General features: G+C 29.2%; 2 protein-coding genes across 2 annotated transcripts in view; one reads left to right on the top strand and one right to left on the bottom strand.

Moving 5' to 3' along the window:
• The window catches only part of LOC149893764 (ATP-dependent DNA helicase PIF1-like), a 265,925-nt gene extending 244,732 nt beyond the window's left edge, over window positions 1-21,193 (top strand). The window contains exon 2 of the mRNA XM_090076433.1: window positions 20,932-21,193. The gene's annotated coding sequence lies outside the window, so the exon portion shown is untranslated. The remainder of the gene's footprint in view (window positions 1-20,931) is intronic.
• Window positions 2,068-24,913, bottom strand: LOC149893763 (uncharacterized). The gene is made up of 3 exons (XM_090076450.1): window positions 24,740-24,913; window positions 9,068-9,091; window positions 2,068-2,753 (listed from the first exon to the last, which is right to left on the bottom strand). The coding sequence occupies exon 3, from the start codon at window positions 2,740-2,742 to the stop codon at window positions 2,188-2,190; it is 555 nt and encodes a 184-aa protein (XP_089932576.1). The 5' UTR covers window positions 2,743-2,753; window positions 9,068-9,091; window positions 24,740-24,913; the 3' UTR covers window positions 2,068-2,187.
• Window positions 24,914-25,216: the final 303 nt, after the last annotated feature.

Below are 25,216 nucleotides of genomic sequence, written 5' to 3'. Positions count from 1 at the left end.
CAGATGCAATTTTCAAATAAACGGAACATGTGATTCAGGTAGGCGAGGATGAAATGTCATTATCACGGTTATTTTCAATTTTTCGATCGAGATGGAGAGCAGCAGGAAGATGGAAAGATATTTTTCTGAAAAAAAATGAAGAATGGTTGAAGGGCACCGTACAATTTTCAAAATTATCCAATACTGAATGCACAACACCTGAGAAGATTGTGAAGAGTGATCATAAAAAAGGAACATGTGGGCGACATTCCCAATCATTTGCTTCATCTAGTGATAGATCAAAGAGGCGAAAGACTCAAGAAGTACGTTCTACTTTTTCTACAGAAGAATTGGCATATGCTGCTCAAATGAGTTTAAGGACTTCTGGTCAAGTACATGCTGCTCAAGTTGTTAAAGATGTCACGTTAACAACCCCAACAAGAGCCTCAAAATATATATCCGCTGTTAAATCACAAAATGAAGTACCTTTAAGCCCAGATGAAGCACTTTCTTTAATGATCGAGAAAGGAGAATCTGTACATAAATAGCTGATCCATGGAGCAAAAATAGTAAAATACGTCGTTTTACCGATTGGACAATTTTCTGAAGATGCTCAAGAGTCACGCAATAAGGACATTAAAAACAAGAGAATCGAATATGAGAGACATTTTTAATAGGCTCTTATTAACATCAGATTCATTTCTCTCGATCATCAGGAAATTGCCCCAGAGACCGTTAAAATCTCTTCATCAAGAAGCTATACAATTGTTAAAACAACCTGAAGTCACCGAGAAGAGACAAGGAACGATTTAGATTTAGATACAAGTGGTTCAACATCAGATTCCGAATCGAATGATTCGAACATTGATGAATATGACATACGTGATTTTTGTTACTAGGATTAAAGAAACAATTTTTTTACGTATATGTAACTTAATCTTTTACCAATTTTAAAAAAATAATAAAATTAAAATTACAAATTTCTGTTTTTTTATTAATACTATAAATTTAGAAATAATTTTACAATGTTTTTGCTCTAATTTAGCTCCTGAATCATTAGCAATGACCTCGAAAACCAAACTACATGAGATTTCATATTTTGAACGTATGAATAGTTTTGGCCGCCATATTGGAGCCGCTATTTTGAATTTTTTAAATCTGACCTCAGATTCGTAATCAGCGACCTCGAAAACCCTATTGTAGGTAATTTGGGAATTTTGGCCACAAAATCAGGATTTCGTCCCACTGTGTGGCGAAAATTCAAAAACGTGGGGTGCGAACATTGGAAACACGCCTCTTTGAGAGCGTGGGCACAATCTAATTTTTGTGATTTTAAGAAAAAAATTTAAATGATCTAAACAAAAAAATTGTTTTCAAAGTTTTTTCTTCAGGTCATTTTAGTTGCTATGGAAACGGCAAATGTAAATTGATCCAAGTTACATGAAAAATGAAATCAGCCAACACAAATGATTGGGGTTGAAAAAAACTTGATTTGAAAACAAAAAAGTTTTTCGAAACAAAACACAAGTCTAAAATCTTTAATAAAATTATACTACTTTATTAACAAAAAAAATTTTTAAACCGCCTTCCTCTTTCGAGAAAAAAAAATGTCCACCGTTCGAAGCTTTTAAAAAATTCGCTAGAATTTTGTTTTTCGATTTTCCGAGTTCCAATTTTTTTTTTTTTTTTTTAATCAACATCAAAAAAAAAATTCCGTTCTAAAAATTTATCGAATCTCATCTTAAAAACTCGAATATTTTTTTCATAACTGTTACCATTGACAACAACAAAAAAACAACCTAATTATTTTATATTTCCATTATTATTACATTAAATTATTATCATTTCATAATATTTCCGTGCTTTTTGCAGTACTTAAAAAACTTCTTTAAGTTTTAAAAAAGAACAAATATTCCCAACAAAAACTCCAAATAAAAATGAAAATCTTTCCATTTTTTCCCACGTTTCAAGTTTTAAAAGAAATTCGTTTTTTTTTTCTTTTTAAATTACTTAATATTTCATTTCATAAATAACTTTTTGAATTATTTATACATTTTGTATATTTATTTAACATATTAAAAATATTTAAACAATCAAAAGTATTTCGTATCATTTCAACTTTTTCAACTCTTCGATGTTATAAAAACTTTCTTGTATTACATATACTTTTTACATATTTACATTTGTATTTATTTTTTATTTAACATATTAAACATTTTTCGTGTTTCTTACTTTAAACTCTTCGATGTTATCAAAAGATTCTCCACGGTACCTGATCGTCAACTCCTTGAAGTTCGAACCACGAAGCCATTCACAAATGTCGTCGATGAAGTTCGTGTCGTCGTGAAGGTCAAGATCTAATTCTTCAGCGAGTCGAATCCACGGGACGAAACCTTCGAACTCGTTCTTTGATATGAAAGTATGCCTGATGTAAATAGTTAATAAATTATCAGCGAAGAAAATATTCAACCTTTCAATCTTGTGCTTCGGTGTCCATCCATCGATCTTTACTGGATGAAATAACCAGACATCACGAACGTTGGTCGAACATAAAATGACAAGTTTTTTCTCATCTTCAGATAAAATATTTTTATCAACAATTAATCCTGCGTCTAAAAATTTCTCCATGAAATAATTCTCATGTGAAACTTCATGAGCAGTTTTTCCATCGTCTATCCAAATCATCCACTTTCGTTCATCGATTGATCCTTTCATGTCCTCGGTAATCGACGCCTGCGCTTCAAAGAAGCATTTCATGAACATCTTGTATTCATCTGGAGAAGAATAATAATAATAACATATTAATATTATTATTAATATTTATTTATTTGCAACAACAATTATTCAAGAAGACCAAATTGCAAAAATTAGAAAACACAATATCGTGTTAAATAAATATAAAACGGATATTATTTTCTTTATAAAAAAGATCAAAACAGTTCAAATGATCACAAATTAGTTCAAAAAATAGTTTTTATTTACTAAATATTTATTAAACAAATAAATAATTTACGAAATACAAAATTAAAATATTTATTGAAATTTGTCGTACGCCATTTTTCAACTTTGGTTGCGCCTCAACCAATAGAAATACGATAAACAATTCAGCCAATCAGAAGCTTGACCAAAAGCATTAAAACAGCGCTCAACTATATTTAAAAGTCGCCTGAGATTTTTGATACAAAAACAATTTATTTTCAAACTGAAATAAAAATATTTTCGCTTTCTATTTCTTTGCTGAAACAACAAAAAATATTTTAAAGTATTATAAAAAAGTAAACTAAAAGTATGTCAATTTAAAGCGGTAACAGTCGAATAAAGAACGGTTGGAAATTATATTTTAAAACTGTTACACCAAAAGTAACGTATAAAAAGCCATTTCTTTTATGGTCATCTTTTTTAAACTTTCAAACTAGTTTTGATAAGAAAAAATATCGAAAAAACCATTTTAATGTCACCAAAATAACTAAAACTTTTCAAATTGTTAACTTTAGGCAAGGAAACATAAAAATACTGTGTTAACTAAACTTTCAATCGCTTTTTCCCTAAAAACCTAACTAATAGAAATATATTCTGCTCAAAACTGATTTTAACAACTACATAACAACAAAATCTTAAACACTTACTTCTTTTGCGTCGTTCGTTCAGAAATTATTATAAACAAGAAAATAAAAAGCGATTTTTATCAATGAAACAACTTAACTCCTGCGGCGATGTTCTCATTTGAAAAACGTCGATTCGCTCACAAAGTTGTTTGAAAACTCACCCAGAGTGAGGGTTTAGTAGTAATTGAAAACTCGAACGTGGAATGTGGAACAAATGTTTGCAATTGTTCTCTTTTGCTCTATTCGTCACAGTACGCTTTAAATATTTTAAGTTCTCCTGAGAATCTCTATATTCTTAATACTCTCTGTTCTCCTGAGAATATTTAGAGCATCTCATGGCAATTCTTGAAAGTAAGAACGTGTTGAAGTTTTTATACTTTTTTAAAACCTTTAAAGGTGTAATCGAACGAGTCATTTATCGTAGGGTGCAAACTGTTTTGGTCCGCAACATTTATTGCGCTGTTAACAGGTTGCATTAATACCTGATCTTTCATTTCCTTCTGCAATTTTTATAAGATTTGTTACAAACAACTCACAAAAATCTTGAAAACCATGCTGTCAATAATTCCAAAAAACAGCGCCTACAAACTGAAAGTGCAAGAATAACAGCGATGAGCTTTCTTTAAGCGGTAAAGTTTTAAAGAGCTACTACCCTATCTTATCTATCTATTTTAATCTAATAGGGTAGAATATGGTACAATGAGCATATTAAGCGAAAATTGGAATATTTTCAAAAATGGTTATGCTTGATTCAAAATATTTTGCGAATTAACAATTTTTAGGGATCCCTACTCATAGTTTACATAGATATTTTGGCATCCAAATTTCTTTTTTAAAAGCACAAAGGTTTTAAAAAAAGGCACAAAAGTGCTCATATTACCAATACCACTCGGTAATATGAGCACTTTAATTTAGCTCAAAAAAAATAACATTAAGTAAAAAAATATCAACATATAGAACTAATATTTGGAATATAATGATTCGTTATTAACAAAACTTATCATTAAAAGATCAAATTTCAAGCCACTATTTGTTAAAACAATACAACGATGTTTTCCGCGAAAAAAAAAAAAAAAAAAATGTTCATTTTTCAATTTTATCATACCTTATGAACGATAAAAATTCAAATTTTTTTAAAATTTAAATTACAGAAGAATATTTAGTATTGTTAAAATAATAAAATATTTTGCCGTGTTTTGTTTTTATTCAAACAGTAATTAAAACCACTGCTGTTTTAGGACTTTAAACTTGGTAATTGCAATGAAAAACATTGGGTTATTTGAGCATGCTCATATTACACAGAAATGGCATCTTTAAGTAAAGTAAAAACTAAATGTTTCTATGCATTGCTTTTCAAACAAAAACGGAACAGATTTTTGGCTAATATATTTTTCTTTATAAAAAAAATAATTTCATTATTTTTGCAGCAAAGTTTCGCGCCACAGATACTTTCATGGGTGACGGTATTATTTCAAAAATGCAAAAAAATTAACAGCGTTATAATTTAATAATACCCGCTAATTACTGCTTATAAATTTACGCTAACTGTACTGGTTCCTGTTATCACCATATAAAGTCGATTCAAAAAATACAAAGCAACTTTAACATCAATGCTTACATCTACAAAATCTTTAGGTATGCTCATATTTCCAAGGTGCTCAAATTACCCTAATCTACCCTGTATTATTTTTAAATGGTGCTTTCGGTTAGCAATGTTCAAAATCGAACCTTATTCGTAGCTAATACATTATGAACTTAAAGCCAAGGTGAATGCAGCGATTATATGTCAACAATTGATACTTCACTTAAAGTGCTGTTACGGTTGTAATAGCTCTTAGTGCTTGTTTATAGCTGCGATTTTACTAACACAATTTGTTTTTATAACTTTATAAAGTCAATGTCAGCAGGTCAACATTAGCCAAACATCTTCTCAGAGCAAAAATTCCTACTTAGCATTTGTTTTCGTTCAACAAAGCAAGATGAACTCAAAAGTGCTGAAGACGATCAGAGTCTTGAAGTGCTGCAGTCATTATAGTGATACTCATGAATAAGTTTGTAACTTCATATATTTGCTTTGTTCCAGTTTAAAAAATGCTTACAGAGTTGTTTGAAAACTCAGCCAGAGTGAGGGTTTAGTTGTAATTGAAAACACGAACGTGGATTGTGAAACGACAGTTTGCAATCTTTCTTTTCGCTCTATTTGTCACGGTACGCTTTATATATTCTCAGTTCTCCTGAGAATATTTAGAGCTTCTCATTACAATTTTTAAAAGCAAGAACGTGATTGAAGCGTTTGTACATTTTTTAAACTGAACTTTCAAACAAACAAAAAATACTTGTTTTCAATTTCGTTAAAACTCGAGAAACATTTGTTTTATAATAAAAAATTCAAAACTCAATTCTTATCTCTCTATCTAAAGTTATAAGAGCGACCTTCTTGGCTTACAAGAGTTTACTTCTGTTAACCAAAAACTCAAAATGTACAGAATGCAGATAAAACATTTTATTTTCAAGTGAAATTTTAAAATGAGACTTTTCATTTTTAAATTTAGATCAATATCATAAAAAAGTAGTCAGTCTGACTAAAGGAGACCACATATTGAATGAGGAAATTAAATCTACAAACAAAAGTTGTATAGCCATCATTTTTTTCAAGTTTCTTTCGTTCTCTTTATCTCTTAACTAGTACACTAATTGTTGATTTAGCCACATCACAAAGCTTAGAAATTTGCTTATAAGAATCTTTTTCTCTACTGCGCGTATTAACACCTGTTCCATAATATTTGAGACTAACTTAAATAAGCGATATTTAATTAGTAAGCTTGATAAAATAATTAGTATTTGGTATCAAATGAAAGCTCTATCTTTCCTCTTTCAATTAGCATATAAATTCTCTGATTATTTTTTGTTTAGGTAACAATTTAAAATGCCAAATCAACAAGCCCTAAAAAGTCGTGTGTATAATTTTTATAAAAAAAAACATGAAGATGGAAAACACGTTGTTTGGAACCATTTCAAGATGGAGGACTACTCAAAAGCTACAATTTAAAGATATATGAACAGTTACGATCAAAATAAACCATTGGGTCGCAAAGCTGGAAGTGGAAGAGGGCCTACTCCTAATACACAAAACAACCGCATCAAATTAAGAAAAATGTTTAACAATCGAAGAGGTGTGTCACTTTCAAAGGCTTCTAGAAGACTTGGTTGTAGCAAAAGCACCATCGGACAAATCTTAAAATGCTTTAAAAAGCCTTTCCATTGTTATAAAAGAAAAAAAAGACCAAGCAGAACTCCTGAACAGAGGCTTTGGGGTCGCCGAAAATGTGGTCGACTTTATTCAAAATATCGCAACCATGAAATTACTATTGATGATGAGTCATACTTTACTTTGTCGAATAGCACACTGGCTGGTAATAATACATACTATTCAAATGATCAAAAATTGACACCAGACATTATTAAGTATTATGATGTTGCTAAATTTGAAAAAAAATGACTTGTATGGATGGCAATCTCCCCTCGAGGGGTCACCTATATTTACATTGCTCCTTCTGGCCAAGCGGTAAACCAAGAGATCTATTTAAAAGAGTGTTTACAAAAGCGCTTGCAACCTTTTATTAATAAATATTATCGAGACACCAAGTATATCTTTTGGCCTGATTTAGCAACATCTCACTATACTAATTCAGTAACAAAATGGTTAAAAACCCAGAAGATACCATTTGTTCAAAAAAAAGTCCATCCAGCAAACTTACCAAAAGCTCGTGCTATAGAGGATTTTTGGGCAATTCTTAAGCGGGATGTGTACAAGAATGGATGGTCTACAAATAATATATCTAACCTTGACCGTCGGATTCGTTATTGTGCCAGTAGACTTGACCTAAATGCTGTACAAAAGCTAGTACAAGATACCAATACCAGACTTGATCAAATTCGAAGATATGGAGTCTTGTGATAAATTTATTTTAATTTTCCTATTCTGCATATTTAATTCTAAGAACATACCAAAAAAAAATTTTTATTGTGCTTATTTAAGTTTTTATTCAAGTTTAAATCCAGTCTCAAATTTTATCGAACAGGTGTTATTAAATTTTTCTTTTTTCGTGACAATTTCTTAGACTTTCCCATTATTTTTTTAATTCAACTTAAGTTAACTATTATCTCCAGTAATTTAATTTTAACATAAATACATTTTTCTTCATGAAATTTTGATTTTCTTAATGGGCATGGAACTGTTATTAATCTTTTGCGAGGTTACGTTTTCAATAAAATTTGAACTTCTACCTTCCATTACAAGTAATCATTCTTTTGAGTAAATTAAACGATCACATTATACAATCATATCATTAATCTTCAGTGAAAAGTCAAAAAGTTATGAAAAAAAAACTTGAATAATTTAGCTAATTAAAAACTTTTGCACTTTACTGTAAATCTTGATGGGTAGGAAATTGTTGGCCCACAGCTTCATGTCTTAGGGGAGGATAGAATGTTTCAGTTTAATCAAGGACAGGGCTAGGAGGGTGCTGCTTTGATCAAAAGGGGCTGCAATGTTTCTCTTGATTTTTAATTTCATGTGGGTTTATAATTATCCAAAAGTAAGTCCCTAAACAAATGGAAGGATTTATTCTTAAAGAATATTTATTTCTATTTTTTTTGTTTCTTTTTTTTCCTCTTTAATATGCTAAAAAGACACATCTCTGTAAAGGTTTAAAGGTGAGTAGGGGGTGGGTGAGGGAGGGGTGTTTTAGAGAGAGTGAGAATTGTTTAGACAAAAGAATTTCAATGGATCCGTGAAAGAATAAAATTTACTCTTTTCAAGTCAAACCACTTGAGAAATACTTCAAATAATGTTTACAATTTCAAATTTACAAGAAAAATGAATGTTTTTCAATATAAACATTTACAACTGTCTTATACACATTGCTAACCTATTTATACCTAACAAATTGATAACTAATAACTATTTTCTAGAAATTTAACAAAGTAATAAAACTGACACTGAAAACAAAAACTAACAAAATAGAAAATATGTTAAAACTAAAAGTTTATCATAAAAACGAGGCTAACAAATAAATCCATTTAACTAGATAACAAACGCAACTGATGCTAACATCATTTACACTATTATTAGTAAAATACTGAATCTTTACAATATACTGGAAGTCATGAGTCATTTTCTTCCTAAAACAGACTGAAAAAACTCATGTTATAAAAATCTTCACTTTTTCCTTTCAGCTATTGAAACTTTCTTCAAAAGAATTTCTTCTCGTGTTTTTATAGAAAAAGGAGCATTTTTAGCTAGAAATGCTCAATGGTATTTTGTAAATGAGAGAAGAAAAGTAGTCATATTCATCAATTATTTTAAATTTGTGGCATGAGAACAAACTGATGAAATATTCTCCAAAAATAAAGCAATCGCATTTTCAAAGCATTGATCACGTAAAAGCTTCCCTAAACAAATTAAAATAAATAATTCTTACCACTGAATTCTTTTGGTACCAAATCTAAAAACAAAAAAGCACGATGTATGAAATGGTATTTTAGAAAAAACTTATTTAATTAGAAATGAAAACAAAAAAAGGAAGGGAAAATAAATTTAAGTCGTTTATCCTGTGGCTCAGCTCAAAAAGTGAAGTTTATCCAGTGGCTCAAGTTCAAAAAGTGAAATTTCTAAAACGATATTTTTTGGCATAAGCAATCAATATTCCCTAGTGATAAGGAATCAACATTTTTCCCCATGTTTTACTTATGTAATTGTCTTGTAACCTTGTTGAAAAGTCAAAGTTCGTGTTTTTGTTACGGTAAAAAACAAAAAAAATTGCAAAGAAACTTCAAATCTTTAAAACACATCCTGTCTCTGAAACGCTTATATAGGTCTTTTTCCAAATAAAGATAAAAAAGGAATAATATACATCATATGCATATCAATACTCATTCTCTAGTATTAAGGAATCCACATTTTTTCTAAACTTTAATTTTGTTATGGTCTTGTAATCTTGAAAAGTCAAAACTGGTGTATTTCTATGGTCAAAAAAAGAATGTCCTGTTCGGGTAGTAAAGTCAAAAATTGGTGTTTAATTTTATATGGTCAAAAACAATAAAACTACCTTTAAACTGTGCATACCGTTTAAACGCGTACATTAATCCATTTTTAAAAATTAATATTTTTAATTATTTTTTTCATTTTGACATATATTTAAGAATCTAGAAGCAAAAATTAGATACCTTTCGTTTTAAAAGTGTTATGCATATAAGTATAAGTAACATATATGTTATGTTCTTGCCTAAAATTTTTTTAAATGGGCATTTGTTGCAAATACTGGTCAATATATTTTTTTAAAAATGTCTTATTACCAAATGATTTAATTTATCATAAATATCTAGAGAATGGTTAATTTAAAGGAGGAAAAATTAACTTAAATGTTTTTAAGTGTTAGTAAATTAACACTTAAAAACATTTAAGTTAATTTTTTTAATTTTAATTTAATGTTTTAGTTGTATAAAGTGAGAGTAAAATGAATTATACTCTCACTTTAAACAACTCTATATAAGCAGGTTAAATTATTTAAAACTTAATTACCTAAAATTTAACTTGTTATAAAATTCACTTGATCTTAATTTATTCAAAGGTGATGAACTGACTTTGATAGTTAAGTTAACATTATGTAGTCGTACTTTACTGGAAACAATGCAACATATAAAGTAAACATAAACATAAAAAATTTGAAACAATAAAAATATAACATTTAAAGCAAAATGAAAAAACATCAAAAAAGATGTAAACGATATAAGAATATCACAATACACATTTTTACATTTTCTCTGTGGCAGAGTCATTGATTACATGATGCATATTCAACTCATTTTACACTGCAAAACTACTGCAGGTTAAAAAATTATTGAAAGAATTTTTTTATCATGTTTTTAACTGTTAAATTAAATGTTAAATCAAAAGTTTTTCTTCTAAAAACTTTTTTTAAAAAGAATTTTTTAAAAGCTGATGAAAGATGACATCTGTTGTATTATTTCAATTGTATTATTTCTAAGTTAACTTTAATTTACTTGAATTAGCTTTAACATGGACGAAACTATGTTTTAACATGTAATAATGGAATTTTATTATATTTGAAAAAACCAACTATAACTAAATATTTGAAGTTAACAACCTTGTCATCTGTTTTGTAGAACTTAACACATATTGAAGAAAAATTATCTTTTGAGCAGTAAGAAATGTCAAAACGCCTTTTTTAGCTCAAAACGTGATACTTTTTAAATTAAATTGATTAATTAAAATTAAAGTGTCAGCTAAACCTCAGAATAAGCCTAAAAAGAAGAAGCCAGTTATGCAATAAACTTCTGATTCCGGTAAGAACAATTTAAAATTAACATAAGTCTAACTACCTCTCTGTTCTTTTATAACGTAACGTAAAAATATCTATCAATTAATTGTTATATAGATATAAAAATGATTTAATCAAATTTATCTTTATTTTTTTAGGTGTTATGTCAATGAGCAGGTGCAACGAAGTTTGAGCTGGTGAAACTACATGAGCAACTTTACAAACTTTTAGTTGTAAAGCATACAAATGCATAGATTTTAGATATATATTTTTGTTTTTGTAAATTTAAAATATTAGTTTAGATTCAAGTCAAAATTCGACTGAAAGAATATAAATTTTTATTAAAAAAAAAACGTATAGGCGAACACTGGCGGAAGTTCAAAAACGTGGGAAGCGAACATAGGAAACACGCCAGTGGCCGCTGATTTTGATTTTCGGGAGCTTTAGTTTCCTTATTTATTATCGGAGGTCATTCGTTCTAAGGGCAACGTAAAAATCAATCCTTTTTCTATACGATCATTTTCGAGATCTATAATTTATCAAAAAAGAGAGTGAGAAAATAATTTTCATATGGGACTAGATTGAAAAAGTCGGCGAACACTGGGTGTTTTGCCCTATGAAACTTACCCTATGAAACTTCTTGTTTGATGAGAAATGAAAATAAATACGAGGAGAAATAATTTAAAAAAATTAATCCTGTGTTTAGCTAAAACTCAAAAAGTGAAATTTGTAAAACGATATTTTTTGGTTCAAGCAATCAATGCTCATTTCATTGTGATAAGAGATCAACATTTTTTCCATATTTTAATTATGTTATGGTCTCGTAATGATGTTGAAAAGTGAAAATTGATATTTTAAGGTCAAAAACAATAAAATTCTAAAGAACTTTCAAACACTATCTACCTCTTACACGCTTATAAGTCATTTTAAGTTAATTACATCAAGTTAACTGAATAACAAAGCCCTTTTTGTTTTGGAAAGCGCTATATGTACTTGTGACAGATATTGATTTCCAACTCACGAAACTTAATATTTCCTAACTAAAGGTTTCCAATTAGATAAGTACCTTAGTTCAATCAAACCTGCCATACTATGAACTTAGCCTTGTATAGTTACTTCATGATTTTAATGGCCACATAAAAAACATTTTTGGGATGTTCTTCCAGAAATATTCAGCTGTAGATAGAAAGTACTATTTAAATCAATCGTTTGCAAAATTTTACAATTCCACTCATTTACTTGAAATCAAACTAAGTTAATTATAAAAACAGACTGCAAATTGAAGTTTAATAATAAAAAAAGCTTAAAAGTATTTTTAATAACTTCAAACGAATAAAAGTTGAGATGACATCGATTGTATTATTTTCAAGATAACTTTAATTAACGTAAATGTAACATGGAAGAAAGTATTTTTTGCAGTAAAAGAATTTTATTGAATAATAAAATTGAAAAATACTAAATATAACCGAAATACTTGAAGTTAACAACCTTGTCATCTGTTTTGCAGAACTTAAGATATTGAAAAAAAAAAAAATCTTTTGAGCAGTGAGTGTCAAAACATCTTTTGCAGTTCAAAACGTATTTTTTTTTGTCTTTAAAATTAAAGATAAGACATGTACCAGAAAAAATCTGCGCGTGTTCTGATGTGGTGTTTACGTAAACCGTATATCATTTAAAATAGCTAATTGTTTTAAAATGTGATTGTATTAATGTTGTTCAAAATTTCAACAACTCTGTTATTAAAACAATTTGCTTTAATTGAAATGTCATCAAATCAAGATAAGAAGCGAGAAAAAATTTTGCATTTTCTCGTTGAAAATCCTGGTGTATCAAACAAAACAATTTCTAAAGAGCTGCAGATTGCTTTGAGAACAGTGCAAAGCGTTGTGAAACGATTTAAGGACACTGGTACAATCAAAAGAAAATCAGGAAGTGGAAGAAAAAAATGTTTTGTTAGACGAGATCTTGGTAAAAAGGTAAAAGATGCCTTAGACAGAAAACCGGAGATTTCTGTTCGAACATTAGCGAATAAATTTAAGACAAGTACTTCCACTATACAAAGAGTAAAGAGAAATTGTGGTTATAAATCTTATAAAAAGAAAAAAGTTCCTCGTGAAGAAAAGCAAGAAAATGTCGCAATTCGATGTTCAAAGCTGCTCTATAAAAAATTATGTGCTAAAAAATCTTGTTTGAATATTGACGGTGAAACTTATTGTGCTGCATATTTCCGATCTCTTCCAGGACACCAATATTATTCAGCAATTAATCGCAAGAAACTGAATTCCAAATATTAATGCATTGGAATGCAAAAATTCGCTAAAAAATTCTTAGTTTGGCAAGCAATTTGTGAATGTGGTGAAAGAAGCTCTTGTTTTGTGACTGCGGGAAAAATTAACACCAAAATATACATAAAAGAATGCCTCAAGAAACGTCTTTTGCCGTTTTTAAGAACACACACGGGTAACCCGTTATTTTGGTCCGATTTAGCATCATGTCACGACTCTGGGACAACTTTAAACTGGCTTAGAGAACATAAAGTAGATTTCATTGAAAAATACTGCAATCCACCAAATTGTCCCGAACTACGCCCTATCGAAAGATATTGGGCTCTTGTCAAAAGAAAACTAAGGTTCAATGTAAAAGAAGCCAAAAACATTAAAGACTTCAAAAATAAATGGATGAGAGCTACCAAGAAAGTCCAGCCGAAGACTGTGCAAAAGCTGATGTCGAGTGTAAAACGCAAAGTGCGTGCGTTCCCACGTACAAAACTTCACAAACTTTCTTAAGTGAAATTTAAAAATATTAATATATGTACTTTCAAAATATACATAACATTCAATATCGAAATACAATAGTTAGATAAATATCCTTTATAATGTCCGCGCAGATTTTTTCTGGTACATGTCTTAATAAAACTGACATTGAAAAAAAAAAAAAAAAATCAAAAAATAGAAAATATGCTAGAGGCAAAGTTAATCATAAAAACGAGGCGAACCATTACGAGGCTAATACAACTGACCAGATACAATTGACCAAACGAGCCATCTAACAAGCGTAACTGATGCTAACATCATTTACACTACAATTAATAAAATACTGAAAGTAATGAGAGTCATTTTCTTCGTAAAACAGAGCGAAAAGACTCATGTCATAAAAATCTTCACTATTTCCTTTCAGCCATTGAAACTTTCTTCATATGAAATTCGTCCCATGATTTTAAAGAAAGTAGGTTATTTTTAGCTAAAAATGCTCAATGGTATTTTACAAATGAGAGAAGAAAAAAAGTCGAATTCATCAATTATTTTCAATTTGTGGCGTGGGAACGAACCGAAGAAATGTTCTTGAAAATAAAGCAATCGCATTTTCAAATCATTGATCACATAAAAGTTTCCCTAAACAAACTAAAGTAATAATTCTTACCAACAATCCCAAGAAAAATTTTTGGTAGTAATTATTGAAATAATTTTCTTTTTATCATAATTGTAACTGTTAAATTAAATATTAAATCAAAAATTAACTTCTAATAACGTTTTTTTTAAAGCACTTTTTAAAAGCAGCTTACAATTTGAAGTTTTACAAAAAAAGACTCAAAGTATTTTTTTTATAACTTCAAATGAATTAGTTATCAAATAAGTTGAGATGACATCTGTTGTATTATTTCGATTGTATTATTTCTAAGTTAGCTTTAATTCACTTGAATTAACTTTAGCATGGACAAAACTATGTTTTAACATCGGGGTAAGTTGCAACATTTTTTTTATTTTATTTTTTTTTATTTTATTTTTTTTATTTTTATTTTATTCAGAACTGTCTAATTCAACTGAATCTTCTTGTAATTTACCTGCCAAGCAGGCTTCTAGAAAACCAAGCCGTAAATTTCTCAATTCCTGGCTTGACACGTACAAATGGCTTCATTATGACAAAGACAAAAATAAAACATTCTGTTCAATATGCCAAAGAAACGAAACTAACAAGGCCGTTTATTCAAATTTTACTACAGAAGGATTTGATAATTGGAAAAAAGCCGTTGAAAGATTTAATATGCATGAAAAATCAGTAAATCACCGACAAAATATTACCAAAGAATCTTACAAAGATAAAGGTATAAATATATCTTCCCAAATTTCGTCCTCGCACCAAAAATATATGAAGGAATCAAGAAAAGCTCTTGATAAAATTATTTCCACTGTTGCCTTACTCGGAAGACAAGGACTAGCCATTCGAGGTCATACAGAGGAAGCTTCAAATTTGAGTCAGTTTTTAAGAGTTAGGGCTACAGATGTTTCGCAATTGAGTTCTTGGTTACAGAGAACGAAATACAAATGGATTTCTCATGAGATAATAAACGAATTGCTTCAAATGATAGCATCCGAAATAATCAGAGTTATTACTGCCAAAATTAAGAAAAATAAATATTTTTCAATAATGCTTGACGAGACTTCAGACATATCTATGATGGAACAGGTTTCATTGTGTGTTCGATCGGTCGACCGTGACACGTTTCAAATTGAAGAATTTTTTTTAGGTTTTTATGGAACAAACAAAACTGATGGTAAAACCCTTCTCAAAGTAGTTTGTGATTTGTTAACCGCATTAGATTTACCCATAAATGATTTACGAGGGCAATGCTTTGATGGTGCGAGTAATGTTTCGGGAGTTTATAACGGCTTACAAGCAAAAATAAGAGTCAAACATTTAAAAGTAGCATCTTTCATGGACGTTTTAAATGTTTTGAAATTTCATGAAAATAGCATGATTCATCTAACGGAGCTAAAAAAATTCGTGCACTTAATTATGACAGTTCCATTAACAACATGTACTACAGAGCGATCATTTTCTATGCTAAGAAGAATGAAGACATATTTAAGAAATATAATGACCCAGAAGAAATTAAATCACTTGTCCATTATCAATTGTCACAATGAAGAACTGGATATTCTGGATATGACAAAGATTGGTAATGACTTTGTAAAAAAGACAACCATTCGAAGCAATACTTTTCCTATAAAAATTGTTAGTTCAAAAGTTAATAAAAAATACCATATTTTATATTGAATAATATGTGTACCTTACCAAGTACCTTTTTCATTTATTTTTAACTTATTTCAAAAATAAAATTAATTTTCTCTCTTACTTTTTGCATTTCAAGTAGATAATAGTCTCTTGTGTTCTTATTGAAGTTAGGAGTCATCCATAAATGATGTCAGTAGATTAAGGAAGGGGAGGGGGAAACTTTTGCCTCCTAACATTTCAGTTCGCCCCCTTGGTCAAAATCAAAAGTCGGCGCCTATGTATACATGTATCTTATATGTATATTATCTATAAATTTACATATCTAAATTTCTACATAATATATATATATATATATATATATATATATATATATATATATATATATATATATATATATATATATATATATATATATATATATATATGTTTTATATATATATATATATTTTATATATATATGTATATTTATATATTTTTTTTGTTACAGTTTTAGTTTTTGAGTCTGTGCATTTCTAGGTGAACTTTTTTGAGGATATCAAATTGCACTTCAAAAGAATATGATTTTGGCAAGCATGTTTAAGTGTCAAACATTAAAACAAAAATAATTGGTAGCCCAAAAAGGGCATCCAAAAAATTTATCTCCGCCCGGGGTAAGTTGCCTATACTCTCAGGGTAAGTTGGCACACCATATAAAAAGAGACCAGTTTAGCAACATTAAGCATATATTTCAAGCGCATCTGTTATATGATGAGAAATAATTTAATAAAATAATTTTTAATAATTATCAGATGTTATTGCATGATGTCTTAAAATTTCTCTACATTGTTCTCCTGTTAGATGATGAAATACAACCCCAAACTAAAACAGAACCTCCCCCATGCTTGATTGTTGGATGTGGACAATCAGGACAATAAGCCTTTTCTACCCTTTTTCTTACATACTGATATCTTTTGCTACCGAACAATTCAAATTTTGATTCATCTGTGTATAGTTCACGGTTTAACATTTCTTGCGCCCAATTATTATGCTGTTTTGCATATTTAAGTCTTTTTTCTTTATTGCCACGACGCAGTAAAGGCTTTCGAACTGCAACACAACCTCTTAACCCAGCTTTTAGCAAATGTCGTCGAATGCAAGATGAAGAAACATTTGTCCCAGTCGCAGACTGAATGTCTTGGGCTAGTTCACTGGATGTTTTTTTCTGATTTCGCAGAGACACATTTTTTTAATACTTTGTCATGTTTTGTAAGCTTTGGAGGTTTTCCACTTCAAGTTTTATCCTCAAGAGATCCCGTGTTTTTAAATTTTTTTTATAATTTCCATAATGGCTGTCCTGGAATATTTTGTTTTTTGGACAATTGTTGTTAAGAATAACCTTTTTCATGAAGCACAATAATTTTTTTACGTTCCAGTAGTGGAACGTAAAAAAATTATTGTAAATTATTGGAAAAATTAATTATTGGAAAAATTATTGTAAATTATTGGAACGTAAAAAAATTATTTTACGTTCCAGTTGTGGAACCCATTTTATTACTTAAATAAAAACAAGCAAACTGAACAAATGCAAGAGCAAACTGAAAACAAACGAGCTGGATACGAATTGGGTTCAGATCAGCATATAGTAAAGATGATAAACACGTTAGATAAACAATTAACTTTTGTTTTGTTCTTGGCTTCAATTTTGTAGAGGAACAAGCTGACTTACTCCATTAGTTGAGTCATTTAAAAGGAAACTATAACTTTCTTTCTGCATGATTGTGTTGAAACATCCACATCCATCCAAACCAAACTTGAAGAAGAATAACAACTCTAAAGTTTTTGATTTGTGTTGTAGAGTTTAAAGAACAGATCTTCTTTAAGAATTCTACTGGCTGTGTGATCAAGCAGTTTCTGGAGAGGAACAAATGCTGTGTGATCATTAATAAAGACCATCAGGGCGACAGTTTTTTTTTTACCTCCAGAACTTTGTTGTAACTTGACCATATATTTGCCTTGCCCTCTGTAGAAGCTGATTTCAAACTTCAGTAGACCTCTTTAGTCAACTTATTTGAAAGAAGAAAAGCAAGGGCTTCAAAAGGAGACTTTTTTATAATCTCATTTGATTTTGTTTTGAAATAGAATCTAGGGCTCTCTTTGCTGTAGCAACTATTGGACTATTTGATTGCCTGACAAGTTTACCCAGATGGGTTGGTTGCTGAAATGCTGCATACATGATGGCTTCTGGCTCATGCTCTGACCGAACTCTAGCACTTGAGATCTTTTTTGAATGTTTACTTTTGTCATCAATAGAGTAAGTCTTTCTTCCAGGTCTTTTCTTTGCTTCAAATTTCGATGCTTAGTTGAAATTTTGTAGTAATTGGTTGTAGTTGCTCTAAGATTTCCTGTATCAAACCAAAGCAGGAGAAAGAAATGATTTCAATTTCTTTCTAGCTGGCAGGTCCATTTTTCACCTTCATCAACTTCAATTGCATGTTTTTTCAAAATAAACTGAATCAGAGATCTTAATTGGTTTAGACAATCAGTAAATTAAAAATAATTTTCTTTCATAATAGAACAAAGATCTGCATGAGTGAGGGTGCTTTGTGAGTCCAATGGTGCCATTTTCATGGTCTGGGGGTACCTGTAATAACAAGTATTCGTGAGTTTTGAATGAATGTTTTGCAAATATACTATGGTTGCTTTAAATGAATGAACATGGAATTTTAAAGTTATATAAATTTTAATGGAAAATATAATTAAGTTTCCTTTTATTTTTCTTTCACTTACAGTAATCAATTTCCATTTCATATGAAATTATTTTATTGTTACCAGTCGCCTAACAAAAACGAAAAATGGAAAAAAAATTTAGAAAAAGACTTACCATGACATATACCTGAAGTCATCCAAAGATAAAATTCAATAACATTTTCTTTTTTAAAAATGTCTTTAGCTGAGCCAACTTCACGAATTTTTCATGTTTTACACTTCTTCAAACAACCCCCATCCCCCACCCCAACCTGTGACCCCAGGCCCCTGCCCCCTTAACCCTGCCTGCCTCCTGGCGTACGCAAATTTTAACCACCAAAATTGAACCAAAAAAATTTTCAGTGCAAAAGTTTTTGATGACACTTTTCTCTAGGATGGTCATTTACGGTCCGGTTTTTACTTTTAAACAACTGAAAATGGATAAAATTTTTTTATCAATACATCATGCATATTGTTAAGAAAATAGACAAAAAGATAGTGAAAACTTGAGTTTTTACAATTTCATAAATGATCTTGATATTAAAAATATTTGGGCCTTGCAAATGCGTGTGTATCTTTAAAAACTTTATCATAATAAAGTCAATTTACAAAGATTAAGCATAATCAAGATATTAAAAAATTTCATTTTTTATTAGATTGGCTGTATTTTTGTCAAAATTCATTTTTTTTGCTTTTCTGACATGCCGTGTAACGTTACCAGGCGTATTTATGAACCCTTCAGCAGGTTTGTGGTAAGAACTTTTAAGGTCTTGTCTACCACGCCTCGGTAAAACTTTGATATCATTATGAAGCTCGTGGTTTTTCAACTTTGTTTGTACACATTTAAGCTAAACATTGCACATTCAAGCTATTTCTCCTTGACTTTTTGTTTTATCTTTTGGCAGACCTACAATTTTCCATCATATGGAAATAATATTAATAATAATAATTGCCAATGCAAATAGCTCAAGATATGGAAATGATAAATTTATTTTTGCAAGAACATTTATATAGTTTGAAAGAAATCAACTACCAAATTTTATACCATTGGGATTATATTTTGTTAAGATATTTCAACTTAAGTTGTTAATTTTTAACTGACTCTATATTTTTGCTACATTAGAAATACAGGTATGTTCTAATTGGATTAATATTTACTCAAGAATGGTAAACCTAACGAGTTCGAATTATATACTATTCGATAGAGAATGTTTATTTAACACATTTAATACACTTTTAATCGTATTAATTGGTTGGTTTTAAAAATAATTTTGAAAAAAAAAAAATTTCGCATAAAAAAAGTAATGACTATATATTTATGCAACCCACTGCAGAAGTTCTTATATATGTTAAATTCTTATATATATTAAAAAGAAAAAGTTCTTATACATGTAAATCATTGTTTTACATTTTATTATTTTGGTAAGAGGTCTCCATCAAAAACTTGATTACTCTTAATAAAAGTAGCTCTATTCTCCTGACCACCATGAATGCAAAAACGGGGAAGAGAAGTCCTTTACTAAAAACTTTTGAAACAAAGAGGGCATATATAAAAGTGGTCAGATTAGTGCCATATATAGTTATGGTCAAATGATCAGTTATTTTTAATAAATTTATTTAGTTGTGTGTATTTAACGTTTTAAAGTCAATTTCCTTTTTTTAAAGAAACATGTATCAAGGGGATGCCAAAAAGTTAATAACTCATGTATAATTAATGTTCGCTTTATATCAATCTTATTAATTAAAGTTCATGTTATAAAAAATATAACAAGAATTTTACTTTACTTTTTCGTTAATTTAATGCATGACGAAGTGTTATTATTTTGTGTCAGTAATCAAAAACGTATTGTTTTGAACTTAGCAACGTCGAGGAAAATGGTTCTGCCTTACACTGATATGACCTATGTCAGTTGTAAATTACTCAATGTTAAATAATTGGTAAATCATTTTACCTCCGCATACTTTTTTTAATTTTACAGATGGTTTAATTTTTTCAATTTGAAGGCGTTTTTCTAATTGGGTATTAGTTAAGGTTTCGTAACTTTAAATTGTGGAAAACAGCCACTATAAATTAAGTAACAGACCGACGATAACCCGTATTACGGGTTGCTTTTTGCTTGTGCTTATAATTTCTGAAGTGCTTTATACAGATTGTTCTTTCAATTTATACTACTTACGCACAAAAATCATCTGATTTATACATTAACAGATGAAAAAGAGTTTGTTGCATAAATTCAATTTTACTAATATTATAACTCATTTCTTAGGCTGTGCCCCAAATGCTTTAACAAAGAATGAAGTTCATTCGATTGTTGGAAACATTCTAAAACGTGCTCCAGATCGAAAAAATGGTGATGGAAGAAATTGTTCTTCCGTCTTGTCTGCTAACAAGGATGATGTTAATGATTTTTGTGGAAGTGATGATTCACAGCATTCGTAGCATCAAACCATTTTTTGTAAATAGTTTTCTGTAAATAAATTTTACTTTACTAATTTGTGTGTTGAATTCGAATTTTTCTGCTTCTATTCAAAATGAATATGGTAGTTTAATTAAATTTGTTTAATTTATATAATTAAGAAAAAATGTTTTTAGAAAAAATAATTTAGAATTAATATTTAAACTAAAAATTAAATTAAAAAAAAAACGAATAAGACGTTTTTTCGGCGTTCCATCTATAACGTTTTTCCGTATTTCCAAACTGAACCAATTTTGTACGTCCGATCGAGACGTCTTTTTTACGTTTCTCAAAGGATGTCTTTAAACAGTTATATAAACAGTTAAATACAAAAAGCAACCTGTCCCAGACCTCTAAGATCTTTGTATAATTGTATATTAATAACTGGCAAATCAGTACTTTTTTACTATAAGTCAAGATTTAAGAAATAGGAGCTAAAAATTTAAAAGAAACTATTTTCATTGAATCGGAATCAAGTGAATCTTCTTTAAAAAAGAACGTCTTTAAAAGCATCGAGCAAATGGGACATCAACCATTGAGTAATAATAATAATATTGAGCTTTTTTTTGATGCAAAAAAAGTTTAAAAAAAAAGTTTCTCAAGAAAGAGCTTCTCTCTTTTCAAAACGCTGGGATTAACATTTTTAATTACAACGTAACTTTTCTTCCATAGAAAAAATGTTTCTCTTCAAATGCATCTGGTTACTTTTTTATTCAGTTTTATCAAATAAACATAAAAAACGTTAAAAAAAAAATTTCAGAAATAAAACAAAAAAAAACAAAACATTTGTTCTACATCTGCTAAAAAAAATGGATCAACTTAAACATAATGTAGCAACTCTTTTAAAGTTAAGCTTTTGAGGAAATGAAGTTAAATCAGTATCTAAATATCGTCAACATAACGGAGCTAAAAGTTTTCTAGAAAGATACTTTGGTTCCCCCCTGTAATTTATTTTATAGAGAGCAATTTATGTTGGATCTCTAAATTTGATCAATTGAGAGATCAAATCGAGGGCTTCGTGCTGTTCCCTAAAATGATAACGAGTTCAAATTTATGATCAGTTGGAAGTTTACTTAAAAAGCTGATTACTATGATTGATTTCAAGAAGTGGAGACATGGGAATGAAGATGAGTAATAATATTTTTCCATCAAATTCTCTGCAATTTCAATTGATAAGATATATAGTTAGAATTATAAATTTACTAAAGTTTTTGTTTAAGCTTTGTGAAATTCAAGTCCACATTTAATCTTGCCTCTTTTTTTAATGTTTGAAATTAGGGTCGTTTGCAGTTTTGCCTCTTTTTAAAAATATTCAACGCACTTGTAACCACTTATTACCCAGTTACCACTAACTTTTAATAATTTCAGTTTTAGTGAGAGAACCCTTAGCTAATAGATTTTCACTTATTTAGCTTTTTCAGCAGAGACCTGTATTTTAATTTTTCAAACTTTTATATCTAATAACTTCAATCGTATTCTTTCATACTTTAAAATATCGTGGTTTTGACCGACTTTACACAGTTTTTTCCATTTTTATTGAAAATTTAAGAAGTTAGTGATCGAAATACATTCCAAAACTGGTACACCTTTAACATTTTGGGCGTTAATTCTGAGGTTTAGACACATTGAGACCACCAATGCGAACAACATTTTTACCCATATCTAACAAAAGTTATTACATCCCAATTTTGTTCTGTTTTTTCATTATTTTGATTTTTTGAACTGTACACTTATGGTAACAGTCAACTAAAAAAAAGAGTAACTTTAAGTAATTTTTGCTTTAATGTTTTACAGCTGTGAGCAGTCATCCCACGTGGTACGGGGTGATTTTACACTTTTCTTTTATATTGAAAAACAAAAATTAAGAATTTTATGATTTTTATCATGTGTATTTTATCACTCAAATGTCTTTACTTTACTTCAGTGAGACAACATTTATTTTTTTTGTCATATGTTGTGCTTTTTTTGTAATTCATGACTCGCTCAGGGCGTATTTGTTACTCTCTTTTAAATTGTAATTTTAGTCCGGAAAAATCTAAAAAACTTCTTTTCATGAGAAAAACTTGTTTTATAATAGTTTATGATGTTTATTGAAGTCTGTTATTAGCATTTTTTTGAGTTGTGATTAATGAAAAGTCATGATTTTACTTCACATTTTCGAGATTTGTCCCAGATTTGTCTCAGTTGATTCTTACAATCTAATTCTTTTAAACTCTTCATCATTTATATATAATTTCGTTTTTATAATTAAATAAACCTTTATCATTCAATTTACTATAACTGAAATATCCTTTTCTTTCTTGTAATTATGGTATCTCCAAGCTCCCATATCTCAATTATAACGTTTTTTTTTTATCCTTCACATTAGGATTTACTCCTTTTAATAGGGAAAAAAAAAAGAGAGAGAAAATGAATTGAAGTTTCAAATAAATGATTTTTTTATAAATGAATTTTTTTCCGTTTTCTTTTAGCGACGCCGTTTGATAAACTCACACTAATAATACCATGAACTGAATCACCATGTGTTTTTCAAGCAAACAAGAATATATCTACAATCAACGACCTGATATAATTGAATAATTCATCGCAATGCTTTTTCCATCAGCGATCCTGAGGCCAAAAGTCAAACTTCAGACAACCGAATGAAGGTATTCATAATTAAACAAATAACGAGGAAGAAGACAAACATTTTAGTCTTAATGCAATCGTAAACTTGAAACACTTGCTAGAACCGAAAAACCTTGAGCAGAGTTACACTTTTATTAAAATGTTTGTCTGAACTTGTCAAAAAGTTGTCCGTGAAGTCGTTTTTTTTTTCTCTAAATATGTGAAAAACTTTATCCATAAAATCATTTTTTCTTTTTTAAACCTTAATAGAAATTAATAAAAATGAAATAAAAAACGTTTTAGAAAATATTATGAAACAAAAAAAATTCTTAAGTAAAGTAGGTGCTGCTCTACAAAATATTAAAACTATGATGTCGATTTTATCCACTTTCTTCTCCGACTTTGTTATTTTCCTAACAATTAATTATAGCAGTGCCATTAGATCAAATGGATAGAATTATGATTAAAAGTAACACCTAAGTTTTGATGCAAATGTTTATTTTGTTACGAGGAAAATGTGAATTTTTATGGCGCGCAAATATTCATTTTAAATCAAAAAATTACAATATTGGATCGTTCCTTAAATTGAGACATATATGCACCTTATTGCATTCTCAAGTTATTATCTTGATCATTTTTCAGAAGTTAAAAAGTATGCATGGAGAATGAGCACTAGTAAATATTCCTAATCTCCAATCGGAAAGGAATTGCTAACTTTTTTGGGAATCCTAGTACCCAGTAAGTTGAGTAGAGTAACGGAACATAATTTTTGATTATTGAACGGATTTTGCAGTCTATTTCATACAGTTAAAGAAGCATTTTCTGAAACTTTTTTACTAATATTAAGTTTCTTGTATAAAGTTTGTTATATTGATGTTCTGATATTCAGTTACTCTTGCTTCATTCTGTGTTATTTATTCGCTTCTCCAAAATCTTTTTTCTGATTTTGAAAAAGTGAAAAATTACTAAAGAATCAGATAACAAATAACACAAGTAGAACAAAACAAATTACCTACAATAATGACGTACCGGTTAATTCCGTGTTCTAGTATCTTAATTGTTTTTACTACAAATATTTCTTCAATCTTTATGGAAACAACTGGTTGATCGACAAAACCAGTGTTTCTTTCTGCAGTTTTTGTTGAACTTATATAAACCAACTTGTTAATGAATTTACAATTAAAACTTAAACCTCAACACTAAATAAAAAAAACTGAATCTTGTAAACATCAAACAGTAAACAAATCATTAAGTAAATAAACTCTCTTGCATTGAGTTAAAATCAGTTGTGTTAACGAGATATTCTTGAACGAAATAGATTATTTGCCACGAAGGTGGATCTTTAAAAAATTGATTTGTAAACTTTATTTTGAAGCGTGAGTTCCGATTGTGAATTCAGCTGGTTAGCTATTATACTTTAAACTAACATCGACGTTTTTTCCCATCAATAACAAATAATATCGAATTTTAATTCGTTATTATAACTTGT

Source organism: Hydra viridissima, unplaced genomic scaffold, assembly GCF_058129835.1.
Source record: "Hydra viridissima isolate aposymbiotic clone 2 unplaced genomic scaffold, HvirCarnegie_v1 scaffold_1, whole genome shotgun sequence".
NCBI lineage: Eukaryota > Metazoa > Cnidaria > Hydrozoa > Anthoathecata > Hydridae > Hydra > Hydra viridissima.
The sequence above is the reverse complement of the archived record's forward strand: the minus strand, read 5'-3'. Positions and strand labels throughout refer to the sequence as shown.